The sequence below is a fragment of the Tachypleus tridentatus genome, unplaced genomic scaffold (genome assembly GCF_004210375.1).
Source record: "Tachypleus tridentatus isolate NWPU-2018 unplaced genomic scaffold, ASM421037v1 Hic_cluster_2, whole genome shotgun sequence".
NCBI lineage: Eukaryota > Metazoa > Arthropoda > Merostomata > Xiphosura > Limulidae > Tachypleus > Tachypleus tridentatus.
In genome coordinates this window covers 25,728,679-25,743,868 of record NW_027467782.1, presented here as the reverse complement: position 1 = coordinate 25,743,868, position 15,190 = coordinate 25,728,679, and the positions used below count along the sequence as shown (strand labels likewise).

The window sequence follows — 15,190 nt, the reverse complement described above, 5'->3', positions numbered from 1 at the left end:
TATTATTTTGTGTTTTTTCTCTGTATATTTCAGACTGCAAGATGAAACAAGTTCATTTAAGTGGTGCACAAAAAGAAAAACTGGCAGAAAAGAACCAACAAAAGGCTTTGGATTTAGTGGCCAAGACTAGATAGCAGACTAATTTGTTCACTGAACTTACACAACAAGATCTTCCAAATCAAAACCCATCTCTGCCATGAGAAGTCACTTGTACTGTATCTGACTCTGACATGATTAAAGTTGAACCAAGCTCCACATCTACAAGTACCACTTTGTCCACTTGAAGGTCAGAACATTATGATGACGTTGAGGTGTCACAGGCTTGCTCAACTGGAACAACTTTCACAACTGATCTTACTTTGCTTGTAAATTCTCCAGATATCTCTAGTGTTAATGTTGATGCAAGTTTCTCCACAAGACAGTTTGAAGTTGAAATAATTTCTGAAAATGAAAATTGCTGAACTATGGTAAAATGCTTCAGTCTAAAAAAGATGAAGAAACTAAAGCAAAAGATCCAGGGTTGTGGCTCGATTTCTCTGCTGCTGATGTGGCTTATTCGATTGCTTGTGGACCCACTGACTGTATAACACCACAATGGGTCATTTGTTAAATCTTGCTGGACTTTCAATAGTAGCAAACTAATGAAATACTGTTTGCAAAAACTTTTCTTTGGGGTAAAAGCCAATGGTGAGTAATACAAGAGAGAATGGTTGTTGTATTCACTGTCGACTCTTTGTCCCTAAATTTTCCTCGTGTTTTGTTGAAAGAGAAGGGTTCAGTGACTGGCGAAATACTATTGTAATTGATCATCATTAAAGAAGCACTACTCACCGAAACTCTATGTTAACATACTTAACTTACAGACAAGGTTTAGGCTTTGCAACAAGAGTTGGAAAAGAAATTAAAAGAAGAGTGCGATTACTGGGAGCATGTCTTGGAGCATGCAATAGTTGTTATTTGTACGTTAGCTGAACGTAGCCTGGCTTTTCACAGAACAGATGAAATTTGGTTCACTGCAGAATGGGAATTTTTAGGGGCTACATTAGCTCATAAGTCAGTTTGATCCAGTTTAGCAGGGCATATTTATAAATATGGAAATTTTGGAAAAGGAAATCCTTCATACTTGTCCAAAACCGCCTATGAAGGATTCATTGAACCAATGGTTCAGAAGGTCTACACATTCGTTGTTGATGAAGTAAATTCTTCTTGTTATTTTAGCTTGTCAGTTGACTCGACGCCAGATCTATCACATATAGATCAGATAAGAGTTGAACTCGATACTTAAAAAATGGGCAGCCTATTGAATGCTTTTTAACCTTTTTGGAACCAAAAAGTCAAATGACTGATGAAATGGCAAACCAGGTATTGCAGTACTTACGTGAACTTTGCAAACTTAATTTTACAAAATATAGGGGTCAGTCTTATGACAATGCTGCTAACATGTCTGGGCGTTATAAGGATATGCAGCAAAAGATTTTAGAAGAAAATAAGTTTGCCATATATGTGCCTTGTGCAGCCCATTCATTAAATCTGGTAGACCGAAGTTCTTTCTACTGCTGTCAAGTGGCAATTAACTTTTCTCTACAATGTATTTGCTCTATACATATTTTTTCAGCCTCAACCAGCCAGTGGAAAATTTTTAAAGCTTGCACAATTAGGCAGCACGTGCTTCCATATTGCTCTCATGTTACTCTCGCTTCGTTGATATTCTCGATAGCACTTCTGATGATGTAATTTTTCCAGAATTTAGCCGAAGATAGTGAAGCTTCTGTAATTGTAGTCTTTATTGCTTGAGAGAAAGTTCGCTTCAAATAATAAGCTTCAAACGTTACAATGACACCGTGATTCATTAATTGCAGTAAAGATGTTGTATTGGGTGGAAAAAGATGAATTTTGACATTTCCATTAAAGTCACAAAGTCCTGTTGGATGGCTTTAAAGTCCAAGTTGTTTTCTTTTGCAGTAATGATCAACTGCAGGACAAAAATAGCTTTTTTAACCAGTCTTCAAACAAAGGTTTTGTGACCCATGCTTTTTTTATTTGATCGCCAAACAACTGGAAGAGTCTTCTTTGCACAACTGATAAGTGTTCGGGGTGTTTCCGCACGATACACAAGCACAGGTTTTAATTTAAAATCGCCAGATCCATTTCCGCGAAACAAGTGTCAAACGATCTTTTACCTCTTCTAACGTGGCCGAGTTTTTTTCATTTTCTGATAGAAAAGTTCTTGAAGGCACTTTTTTCCCAAAATAAACCCCTTTTATCAACATTAATATTTGGTTATCTTCGTAACGAACTTTTTATTAATTTGAACTTTCGCCTGCAATACGAACATTATGAAAACCAGAGTGTTTTTTAAAACGAAAGAACCAATCACGGCTTGCCAAAAATATTTCTTTAGTTCCCCATTCACCAACGTTTTCTTTAAAGGCGGCCCGGCATGGCCAAGCGTGTTAAGGCGTGCGATCTGAGGGTCGCGGGTTCGCATCCCGGTCGCGCCAAACATGCTCGCCCTCCCAGCCGTGGGGTCGTTATAATGTGACGGTCAATCCCACTATTCGTTGGTAAAAGAGTAGCCCAAGAGTTGGCGGTGGGTGGTGATGACTAGCTGCCTTCCCTCTAGTCTTACACTGCTAAATTAGGGACGGCTAGCACAGATAGCCCTCGAGTAGCTTTGTGCGAAATTCCAAAACAAACCAATCTTTAAAGGCGTTTAAAAAACTCGAAGCTTTCGTTTGAATTTCCATTTGACTTAAAGGAATTCGCTTCTGATTACAATCATCTATCCATATTGATAGCAGACATTCCATATTCACCATTAGAGAGCTCCTTTTCTTGACGATTGTTTTCGAGGCAAAACAGTTGGTAGCCATTCAATACTGTTTTTACTGGTTCTTTCATTTAACAGTCTTACAGATGATTCATTTATTCCTTCGTCTCGTGCGAGTTAGGTTTCTTTGGCTCAGTATCATCACACATTCTTTTCTCACGCATAATAAAATGATCTCTGTAAAAAGTATACACCCGTCCTTAACATGAAAAACTGAACTGCCGCTGACAGCAAGTGATGCTCAGATTTATACTGTGCAGTATATAATGTGCATGCGCATTGTATAGGCTTGTAGAAAGATCTAGAATAAGCGAATGACACAAATTCGTAGACATCTTTTCAGAAATATATGTATTAAAATGTCAGCCATAATAAAAGGGCCCAAAGGCTTATTCGTATATAAATAAAGCCCATTACAGTGAACCCCATACTGTTAAGCTTCACTGCGGACCTCCTTTAATATCCAAGAACACACTTTAAAGACGAAGAGAAATACGTAACAAGATATTTATGAAATTGAAGATTTATAAAACATAAATCTACGTTTCAAAAAACCGAAGTGTCACAGTAACAAAATTACATTTAACAAAGGATTTCATTCATGTACTATCGTGTAATTGATTTATACGTTAGTTTTGCATGCTATTCTTCTCAGTTTTCAGTTGTTTAACTGAGAAATGAACAACTTAAAATCTAGAAGCAAATGTATCTTAACGTCAAATTAATAGATAGGTTTGTTTTTTAATCTCGCGTAAAACAAGACGAGCCGTCCCTAATTTAGCAATGTAAAACTAAAGTGAAGGCAGCTATTCATCACCACCTATCGCCAACTCTTGGGTTACTCTTTCACCAACGAATAGTGGGATTGACCGTCACATTATAACGGGATTTGAACTCGCGACTTTCGGATTATGAGTCGAGTGCCTTAACCACCTGGCCATGCTGGGCCTGAGGGGAAAGTAGCATTTGCAATTTCTATAATATTTATTATAAATCTTGCCCCCCGCTAGTACAGCGGTATGTCTCCTGATTTACAACGCTAAAATCAGGGGTTCGATTCCCCTCGGTGGGCTGAGCAGATAGCCCGATGTGGTTTTGCTATAAGAAAAACACAAACACACACACATAATAAATCTTAGGCTTATTTGATTCAGGAATTAACTTTATTGCAACAGCACAACAAAACTGTGATAGTATTTTACCTGGCAACCATGAACAGCGTAATGAACATATTACCGTTTTCAGGACGGAAGATCTATTGAAATCTTGGCCTGGCATGGCCAAGTGTGATAAGGCGTTCGACTCGTAATCCGAGGGTCGCGGGTTCGAATCCCGGTCGCACTAAACATACTCGCCTCCCAGCCGTGGGGGCGTTATAATGTGATGGTCAATCCCACTATTCGTTGGTAAAAGAGTAGCCCAAGAGTTGGCGGTGGGTGGTGATGACTAGCTGCCTTCCCTCTAGTCTTACACTGCTAAATTAGGGACGACTAGCACAAATAGAGGTTTTGCGTGAACCTATTAGTGTCACGTGACCACAACGAGGTTTGTAAACATATCGCCATATTGGGTGGCAAGTGTCCCTCATGACTGAACGAGTTAACAACTGCTGTATTCAGTACTATTCACATGTAAATGGCTGCCGCTGGCTTTTCATCACTTGTAGCACACCTGACAGGTGCTGATAAGGCCAGGTATGAGGAAAACGTGAAGGAACTGGGTGTAGGAGACCCGTATATGCTCCCGCCACGTGTATTTACGCCAGTAATATCCAGCCAAGACAACGTTGTTCAGAGTCAGACTGTTTCGGAGTAGATCTGCCATATATTACATATGGTGACATTTATATATATTTGATAAACAGGACTTCCACCTATACAAATGAAAGTCTAAAAGGTTACAAAAGCCTTGATGCGTACAGTACTTTGTGGCAGGATTTGTACAGAATGTGCAGATGACCAGGGCAACGTCGGATAAAGTCATCATTACAGCAAAATTTGTACATCATGTTGTATTACATACATGTATCATGTACTCTGTATGATAGATTTAACTACATTTTAGACGAAGACTAGATACTTAAGTAAAGTAGGGCCCCCATTTTAATAAATGGTTCAATATTATTGTACTACATGTGTACTGACTGTTGTCAAAGCTCTAGCCTAGAGCACTTCTATACATGTTTGTATAATGATATTAAGACACCTTATTGTCTAGGCTGTTTCAAAACTTAAATTTTGATTTATGATTAATTTTTAGTAAGGAATCAATATATAGATAATAAATAGTACAAGTAGACATAGACCGTTAAAGCTGGTCAATAGCCATGTTAGGTTTCTGTAAAAATAATTTAATATTTAGCTGTTCTGTTATTTTTTTATATTATTTTATTATTTGAGTGACACATGTATCCCAACCTGATACCCAGTTGTCTTTAAAAGCTTATATATACACAACTTAATATTTTCTTTGTTATTTTACAGGTGTGCCACTCTCAGCGGCTAAATGAACCACCACTAAAGCTATGGGTTGCTAGTTGCAGGAATGGAGAGATAATATCTTCCCACTGCACCTGCAAGGCTGGACTAGGTGAAGTCTGCTCCCACGTTGGCATTCAGATTCAAGTCTAACTAAGTCTATGAATGATATTTCCGTCTGCATACATGTCTCAGTTGTATATTGTGATGTACACAAGTCAAAATTATCACATGTAGCTTCAAGTTCATCAGCAGAATCAGTACAGCTGCTATCAGTGGCAGCAGTGCCAGCAGATTCTATGAAAGCAAGTTCAAGCAGCCCAGCAGCAGCTTCATGTCTCTTTTGTTGTTCTTTTCTCCTTTTGGTCACTTCTTTCCTGTTTTCATATTTACACAATTCAGCAGCTTTCCTTCTCTTCAGGGGAGAACGTGTAAAATGAAATATGGAAGGTACATAGTCAGGTGATAGGGGATCATCACTCTTCGTCCCTGAAACAGAGTACAATAATTTTGTTAAGATATAGACCTACAGGATCAGATAATATTTATATATATAACACATACACTGTACACTTTTAACTAAATATATATAACTGAATATGCTGAACATTGTTTAACAACTGAATGTACAGCCAACAAATTAATTATTTGCACACTATTTAATTTTGTGCCAGTTGTGGTTTTCTGATGAATCACTTAAATTGGTCCTTTAAGAGATATTAACATTTTGTCTTAATGTACAAATGGCTATATAACCTATTCATCATGAATAATATTGTTCCTTCAGTAAATTTACTATTCAGTAATTTAAAAGTAAAAGAAAAGTGTGCAAAAAACATTTCTTTGACTGGTGCTGCAGTGTGCTCTGCTGTACATATATCATGCGTGTAAGTTTCAATTTATTCAGCCTGGCTATAGATGAATTATAGATACCTGACACAAAATGTTTACTACAAAGTCTGGTGTGCTCTGTGGGTGTCCAGTTTTTCCTATTGACAGCTGCAATCCATCGTCTTCTTCGGTCGGGATCTATAGGAAATCTGTAGTATGACACATTTTCCACCTGTCCATGTCGATTTGAACAGTTAAATGCACAACACGAGTGTACCATCGCGCACTTTTGACAATGAATCACCCTTGTGTTGGAATATAAACACGGTCAGCAGTAACTAGGTCAAGAGTGACGTCACACGCAAACCTCTATAGCCTTCGAATAGCTTTGTGCGACATTCGAAAAACAAACTATTGAAATCATATTAGTTTTGAAGAACAAAATATTTGATACAGCTAATTGTAGTCATTAATCCCTATATAACACCGTGGAATGCAGTATTTGTCACACAAGTTATATATGTGAATATTCTTTAACTGATTTTTCAATTTAAATATTGTTACAGTGTTTATACATTTATAACTACTCAATTATAATTTATATGTATCATGAGACATCTGTTAGCAGTCTTATTATGGTTGATATCATAAATACCGACTAAGACTTGTATTGTCAGAAGAAATTGCAAAGCAAAACTTCGTATACATTTTATTTGCTTTTACCTAAATTTCAAGTTGAAATCTCAGGCAAGTGTTGTTATTGTTTATTAAATCTAAATTATGCAAAACATAAACATGATTATAATTTCTCAGTTTAAGGTCTTTCACACTACAGAAAGCAATAAACTTTGCAATCATTATTGTTAGTAAAACGTTTTTCCACCGAACAATGTTACTTCAGTTCATGACGTCATTCAAACAAGAATACTTTGTGCGCATAGTAACACTGATATTTCACTTAGAAACAATACAGAAAGTGATTTACAAAGCGTACAGTGCAGAGAGAATTCAATGGCTAATTACACTCAATTATTTTATATTTTCGGTAGTTTCCTGCTTGTTTCAGGTTTTACATTCGTCTACGAAATTGAACGTGGTTCTACTCTTACATTAATATGTTCAAACCAAGCAAGAGAAGAACCAGTTATTTGGTACTCAAATCTCAAAGAACAAGTTATTAATAGTGAGAGAACGCAAATAAAATACGGTGGCAAATTAGTGCTAACCAACATCCAATTTGAAGACGCGGGAATTTACACATGCAAAAATCGTGAAGGTGATTACAAACATGATGTCAGAGGTAAATTCATGGTTTTTTAGATCATATTTTCATTAAACTACACTAACTTAATAGAAATAACATCTAAATCGAAATCGTCCATCTTGCTTTTAAATGTCTTTCAGCCATAACCTTTTCGTTTGACATTTCACTCACCATGTGTATTGATTATAAAAATAATTGCCTGTGTATACGTAAGATTACACTATGTAACAAAATTTTTACTTTTTCTTGTTCTTGGGGACAAAATGTTATTTCCTAATTGCTTATGCCTAAAGTAAATGGTAAAGGCCTATTCTCTTCAAACTTTGCTTTTGTGACTTGGGAGCGTGTACAACGAAAACATGATGGGGGAATATATTTGGGGGCTGATACTTGAAAGGGATTTATATATTTCAGTCGCAAATCTCGAAAAAGTACTTCTAAATATTTTTGTATAACTTTAATATAAATACATGTAAATCTTGATTCATATGCTGTCAGGGCCCGGAATGGCCAAGCGTGTTAAGGCGTGCGACTCGTAATCTGAGGGTCGCGGGCTCGCATCCCGGTCGCGCCAAACATGCTCACACTTTCAGCCGTGGGGGCATTATAATGTGACGGTCAATCCCACTTTTCGTTGATAAAAGAATAGCCCAAGAGTTGGCGGTGGGTGGTGATGACTAGCTGCCTTCCCTCTAGTCTTACACTGCTAAATTAGGGACGGCTAGCACAAACAGCCCTTGAGTAGCTTTGTGCGAAATTCACAAACAATCATATATTGTTTTATTCAGACATTATGTAAATTTGCCCGTTTCTACATGTGTATTGATTACAAAATTATTTATATTTCCCATGTATGCGAAAGATTATGTTGACAATAGTATCACTTTTAATTATTTCACAATAAAAATTTCATGTTATGTTTTACGTTTTGTAAACAACCAAGCCGGGTGTTCATACAAAGAAAAAAGAAAGTTAATTCTGTCATTAATTATCGTTTGCAAAGCATTTGTATTCATTGGTTAGAGCTATGGAATTCCTGATTTTTCTCTTACAGAACTTGGTAGTTAACGAGGCTAAAAGTAAACAAGATACTCTCTGACAAATCAACCTTAGGTATTCAAAGATTTGGTTAAAAATTTGAAACTCTTACTGATACACAACACTTTCAATCAATTTAAAGTTTCTATACAGTAGTTTCAAACTGTTAATACCACTGCCGTTCGATTCTTTTTTTCTTTTTTTTTGCTAGCTTATCTCTGCCACTTACTAGTACAGAGGTAAGTCTACGGATTTACAACGCTAAAATGAGAGGTTCGAATCTCATCGGTGAGCTCAGCAGATAGCCCGACGTGGCTTAGCTGAAAGAAAACACATAAACAACTCAACTCTACATTTATTTTTACATATACAAATTAGATATTTTCGTTCTTACCATAAATGGATGTTTCTTTAATAGTATAAGGTTTTGATGGGGAGTGCAGAGGTTAGTGAAGCCTAATAATTATGTTTAACGTCACATTTGCTCGCAAATATTTCTGCCTCATTTTTATCAATTTGCTCATTACCGATTTTAAGTCTGTGGTGTGCGAAAATCTCGTTTTAGGAGATTTCTTTAATGCTAGAACCCGTTAGTAGGTCTCATTTATAGCGATCAAAAATATTTTTTCTTTATTCGTTGTAAAATATGTACAGGATGGGTAGAAAATGTTTAAGTTGGCGAAGCAATGATATTACACTCCCGATGATTTAATGTTTAAACTGGAATAAATGCGACTGAATAATTTCTTTGGTTAAAAGGAATTTTGATTAAAACTTCATTTGTTAAAACTGGTGTTTTCTTTTAAATTGATCCTCTTATTCTTGTGATTCAGTATTTACAAATGACTTGCAAATACGTTGTTTTTTCACATTCTTTATGAATAGATTTAAATCCAAGTCGTATAAGTATGTGTTTAGTTTAAGTGGAGTGCAAATTTACAGAGAAAAATAGAAACAAAAACTCGCAGATTAAAAACGTGTAATATAATCTATTGTACCATTTAATCATTCATTAAAAAACGTTACGATTATAGTCTTATAATCGAACTGATAAGCAACCAGTTTTGGACTGCAAACAGATAAAATTAGTTAACACTTAACTTTAAATAACTATGTTCGTGGAGTTATTGTTTTAATGAAATAGTCTTCCGATGGGACAGCGGTAAGTCAATGGATTTACAACGCTAAGATTAGGAGTTCGATTGCCCTCGGTGGACACAGTAAATAGCCCGATGTGGTTTGGCTATAAGAATAACTATGTGTGCTTGATCATTCGAAAAGCTTTTCATTCTCTACAGTTAATTAGAAAGTTAAGTTCTTGCTTTCTACTCCAAGTAAGCTATCAAATATATTGGACAAAAAGCGAAAGATTACCTCACACTTACAGTTTGTGGTTCCAACACAGTTATCAGATTTTCATTTATTACACGCGGACTGACATTACTACAGCTACAATTAGAGGTACCTTGAAAACGTCTAAACAAATTGAAAAGAAATGCAGCTGTATATTGTAGCTGTATTAATATCAGTCCACGTGTAATAAATGAAAATCTGATAACTGTGTAGGGACCACAAACTGTAAGTGTGAGGTAATCTTTTGCTTTTGTTTAATAGATTTGATAGCTTACTCAGAGTAGAAAGCAAGAACTTAACTTTCTATTTGCGGTCACATACAGTGCTTGTATTAACTTAGCTAACTCCGATCTACTGTTTTCCACTGTAAAAGCCAACTACTGTTAATTATTCTGAATTTTGTCATTGAAAACTAACATCTCAGCTCTTGTTTTATATATTTTATTTTGTTTTTCTCTGATATGTATTGATATATTAGTGATACTTACCAATGATCTGGATACTTTTCTAATCATGGTTTTCAGTTGGTTGAGTCAAATAATTCATATTATTCGTTTGTTCACCTACAAAGTAAATAATTTCTTTATGTAGTTGTCTCTGCTGATCAAACTGTTGTTACTGCACCAGATAGGAATTTTAAAATACTCAAATCTTCGTTAAGTAAACTGTTTTTATCAATTTCGTTCATAAAACGACACGTTATCTTGTATATCATTTAATTGTAATGATAATTGAACTGTCTTATCTTCAAATGATAGTTTTTAACAACCTTCGTGTAATTTCCCATTAATACTATCTGCATTACTCTTAGTATTTTCAGAATATTTTGTAAATTAAAAGTATCATCTTCAAACTATAATACATCGAACAAGATTTATTAAATCTTATTAATACAGATATCAAAGTGTGTTTTTATATTGGTTTAATGTGTGTTTGCTCTTGTATTACAAGGAATTATTTGGTTTATTGTCTGGTGATGTTGGATTCTCTGTTTAGTATTTAAATGTTACCTGAAGAATATTTATTTGAGTTGCAGTGTTAAATTTAAAAACGTGACATTCTATTTTTTGTGTGTTACATGAATGTTGTTTTGAGTTTCGGGCTTGTTTCTCTGACGTAAAATACGTGGAAGTTGCCATAAAGTATTTTATAAATGACATTAGTATTGTATTTGCTTTATTTTTTCACAAGAATTTAAGTATTTTGTTTATTGCATTTGGGGTTATTGACTGGGTGAGTATCGTGCTGTTGACTGAGGTTTCTCTATATCACCGTATCTCAAATCTCCTTCCTAATCGCTTTATAACCTAAAAACGTCGAATTATATATGAGTTCTGTGATAAAAGTTTTAAATTACCCATTGTAGAATGTCTGCAAAATTTATTAGCTTCAAGTGGGTTCCTCAGAAATATAAATGCATGAAATAGATTATGACAACAATGTTAAAACTACTCACAATGAATTATTACATTAGAGATAACATGAAATCAGTTTTTCTTAATTTTCATGAGAGGAAGTGTCGATGTTGAAGTGTGGTATGAATAAGTATTGGTAAACATATCGACATATAATTACTATAAATGTTACCATCAATACTACACATTTTAAAGATAAACCTCACGACCCTTTGTTCGTCCATATACTGATCCATCTAATCAGGACTCCAGTAATGGGTGATATTGCCCAACTCCAAGGTGCAGATGTTGATATTGACAGCTATAATATACTCTTGGAAGATGCATCACATTCCATTAGTTGATGCTGAAGATGCCCTGAAATAACTCGTAATATTATCGGTACTCCTGTAATAAACATACAGTATTAGTCAGAGGCTGCCACTGATGTTCATAGCAATAATACTTTATAGTTTATAGGGATTAGTAAGCCATACCAAAACAGTTTTGAATATGCAACCTGGCATATAATGTGACTTAATTTGATATAAAGTTACGGCAGAACAGAATTTATCAGAACAACTTCATGACATAGCTTAACATTTCGTAAATGGTGTAATGTAACCGAAAATTGGTTGCTTTTGGGAAAGGTATGTAACAGACCTTTTCAATGTAAATTTTTATATGCCCAAATCATGAAAATATATTCAAATGAGAATTTAAAATATTGGAAACAAAGATATTCATTGTAGTTAAGAGCATCGAAAAATAATTTTGGTTTGCCAGAACAATTCGGAAAAAGACCTGCAACAAGTCGTAAGAACACAAATGTCAGAGATAAAAACCGCTGAAGTGTCCCAGGCGACGGTACGTAAAAAAATATCCCAGTTTTCTAACCGCTGAGTAATTAGATAGATATGCACACACAGATGTACCAGTCACGTGACTGATGTAGTAATTATAGATTTCTATGTGACCAAAGACAAGATGGATTATGGAAAACCTGTAGAGAGAAGTAATGAGGCTCCAAAGTTATTTTGATATAATGAACTCAACTTATGAATGTTGAATCAAAATCTTATGAACTGTAAAGATACAAATCATATCTACGAAGTTTTTTAAGAACGTATTTTGAATAAACAATACTTTAAATTTACAGTGAAAGGTGTTATATCGCAATATTATTTATCTTGATAAATCCACAAAATATTAAGTATTTGCTTTTATTTTAACTTCATATGAAAAATTTTCTCGGAATGCATATCACGCATTTTGTGCATTACACGGATATTATTTGATATTTTGTTGTTTGCAAGACACAATCATATACTGATACATTTTACCAACGTAATATTCCCAAAAGAACCTGTATTTTCATACCTGATATTAACATAAACAGTGACAACGGTTTCACGTTTAACTGTGACAAATAAGAATTTTGCAAGGGAAACACCAACGGAAATCTAATGTATCAATAAAAAAAAGATCGTCTGTCATTTTATAAATTTCCAAGTTTGTGTGATTGGTTTCATAAGTGAACTCCATTATGAAGTACATAAAGAAACAAAAGTCTACTGTTAAGAAACTGTTTTGAAGCACGACACGTTTTATTTTTCTCACGAAAAGTAACATTTATGTTGTTATTTTACAGAGTGAGTCATAATTAATATTATAACTAGTGCGTCGTGCTCATTGTGAAAAACCTTAAAATTCCAACGGTGACACAAAAGGTGCTTACAAAAATATTAACTCTCTGTTGTTTTCCCAGTGTATGTTCCAGCCGAGAATCTCAACTGTACTCGAGGATACCAAAGAGATGTTTACAGGTGTTGTAAGTATATATGATACTCAATTACTTTAAACTGTTCACATTAAACACAAATAGATGAAAGACTTTTAAAAATATGGAATTTTGGTTAAACAAATACGTTTTTGATACTAAAGACGTTGTTAGAACGATAAAAATTAACACTGGGTAAATAAATGTTTAGCTATGTACTTTTAACGCTTTTAGATCCATGTCCTCCTGGTCACTATGACAATGGATTCCAAACTCACTGCCTGCCGTGTCCAGGAGGAACTTACATGACATCATTTGCTGCTGACGCCTGTATACCTTGTCCTGGAGATAAAATTACTGATGAAGAAGGAGCTGATAATAAAGATCTTTGTAGAAGTAATGGAACAAAAGGGTTTTAAAGTTTTCTTTTATTGTTTCCTTAACATTTTAAAGATGTTTATTTTTGTTCAGGCAGATTGTTATAATACGATACTTCTTCATAACTTTCATGGTTTTAATGCATTAAAAGCTTTGTTTTACTGAGAAATCATACTACTCTTTTAAAGATGAGCTCAAACATTTACGACAAATAGTATTGAATAGCTGTCTTACCTCCAGTGTATCATTTCAAAATTAGGAACGGCTAGCGCTGAAAGCCCTCGTTCAGCTATCCGCGAAATTGAAAAACAAATATTACGGTGTCTCGATAGCACATCTGTGTGCGTCACATTATTACTAAAAAGACGAAAGATATTTAACTAAAACAGTGTATGTCCCAAAACATAACTTAATCTATGTTTAATATGTTTATTTTGTGTACATAATGTCGTTTTTGTAATAAAAGAAAGTAATTTGTCCAAATACAAAACAAATGTCTTAATATAAGATTATAATAACATTGGATTATCAAAACGTTAGCACCGTCTCGTAAGTTCTGAACAAAACTATTAGAAAGAATTGTTACAAAGTAAACGAAAAACTTCATGAGCAGTGACGTACGACGTTCAGTGTTTGTGGTCAAAATGGTATCGTTCTTTATCTGGGAAATTTACAGTAAAGACAAATTTGTAAAAATTACAATTGTTAATAGTGTTATAAAACGCAGAAACTACCATTCAGTGGATACGATTCGATAGCAAAATATAATTGTGTACCATAATAAGTGAAGAAGTTAATTATAAAACTTAATTCAGTAATGAATAGCGATTAAACAAACTGGCTTTATTAAGTAGTCAATGGAAAGACGGTTTGTTTAATTTGTGTTATATATCTTACAGTTTTAATGAATCTAAGTTGATTTAACTCACTGTGTTATACTGAGTTGTATAATATGTAAATTATCGTAGAGAAAATGTCTAGATTTTTCTTATATAGCCTGATCACGTGTGTTTGGAATGGAAAGTCAGTAGGTTTCGTGATATATCGTCTCACAATGTAAATATGTTGGAAAACCTAATTGATTTCCCGTTATATAACTATATAGTTGTTGTTATTACACAACTGTACTATTTGTCTACTAGTAAGGAGCTCAAATAATACAACAGGCGTCATTTTTCTTTGCTAATTATCTTTAATGTGTAAAGATAAAATGCATATATACAGTTGTCAAATTGTAAAGGTTGTTATCAATGCTTAATATGAAAATATATTATACATGTAAGAAATATCATATTTATTTAATTGAAATTTTTAATATGTTAAATCAAGTTTATATTTGAGTTTAAAGAATTATACACTTCCCTATTATTATGAAGTTACATTTGAAGTATTCTTTCTGTTTTGTGTAATCGATACAATGTGTAAAACTGTTTTAAAAACAACTCTCTCTCTCTTAAGATCCAACTGATATGGTTCTTAAGGTAACTTTCCCCCTGGGCGACCAAACCTACAGTTGTAAGGTATCCTTGGTGGATGGAAGAGCTGACACTAATTTCGATTTGTCTTATTGCTCTGTGGTAAGTTACAAGTTATCTTCCAGTTCTTGCTAATTAAAGTATGTGGAACAGGGGTGAGAGAGCATCTGACCTCAATACCCAATTATCTTTTAATTGAATAGTATGGTTGGATATTTGAAAATGTCAAGTGTTTTCAGTGCCCCTTTGGTAGTTAATTTGTGAAAACACAAATGTGAACCTTGTAAAGCTGAATATGTTTAATTAACCTTACAAATGAGGTCAAAATAACTTTTCAATTGTAGTTAACATTTCTACATGGTGGTTTATC

General features: G+C 34.3%; 1 protein-coding gene and 1 long non-coding RNA gene across 2 annotated transcripts in view; one reads left to right on the top strand and one right to left on the bottom strand.

Annotated features, from left to right (window-relative positions):
• Window positions 1–596: 596 nt before the first annotated feature.
• Window positions 597–13,443, top strand: LOC143242903 (uncharacterized). The gene is made up of 4 exons (XM_076486520.1): window positions 597–687; window positions 5,314–5,419; window positions 12,956–13,018; window positions 13,202–13,443. The coding sequence occupies exons 1-4, from the start codon at window positions 685–687 to the stop codon at window positions 13,384–13,386; spliced, it is 357 nt and encodes a 118-aa protein (XP_076342635.1). The 5' UTR covers window positions 597–684; the 3' UTR covers window positions 13,387–13,443.
• LOC143242912 (uncharacterized) overlaps window positions 5,412–15,190 on the bottom strand; it is a 99,682-nt gene continuing 89,903 nt past the window's right edge. The window contains exon 3 of the long non-coding RNA XR_013023437.1: window positions 5,412–5,796. This is a non-coding gene — a long non-coding RNA (uncharacterized LOC143242912). The remainder of the gene's footprint in view (window positions 5,797–15,190) is intronic.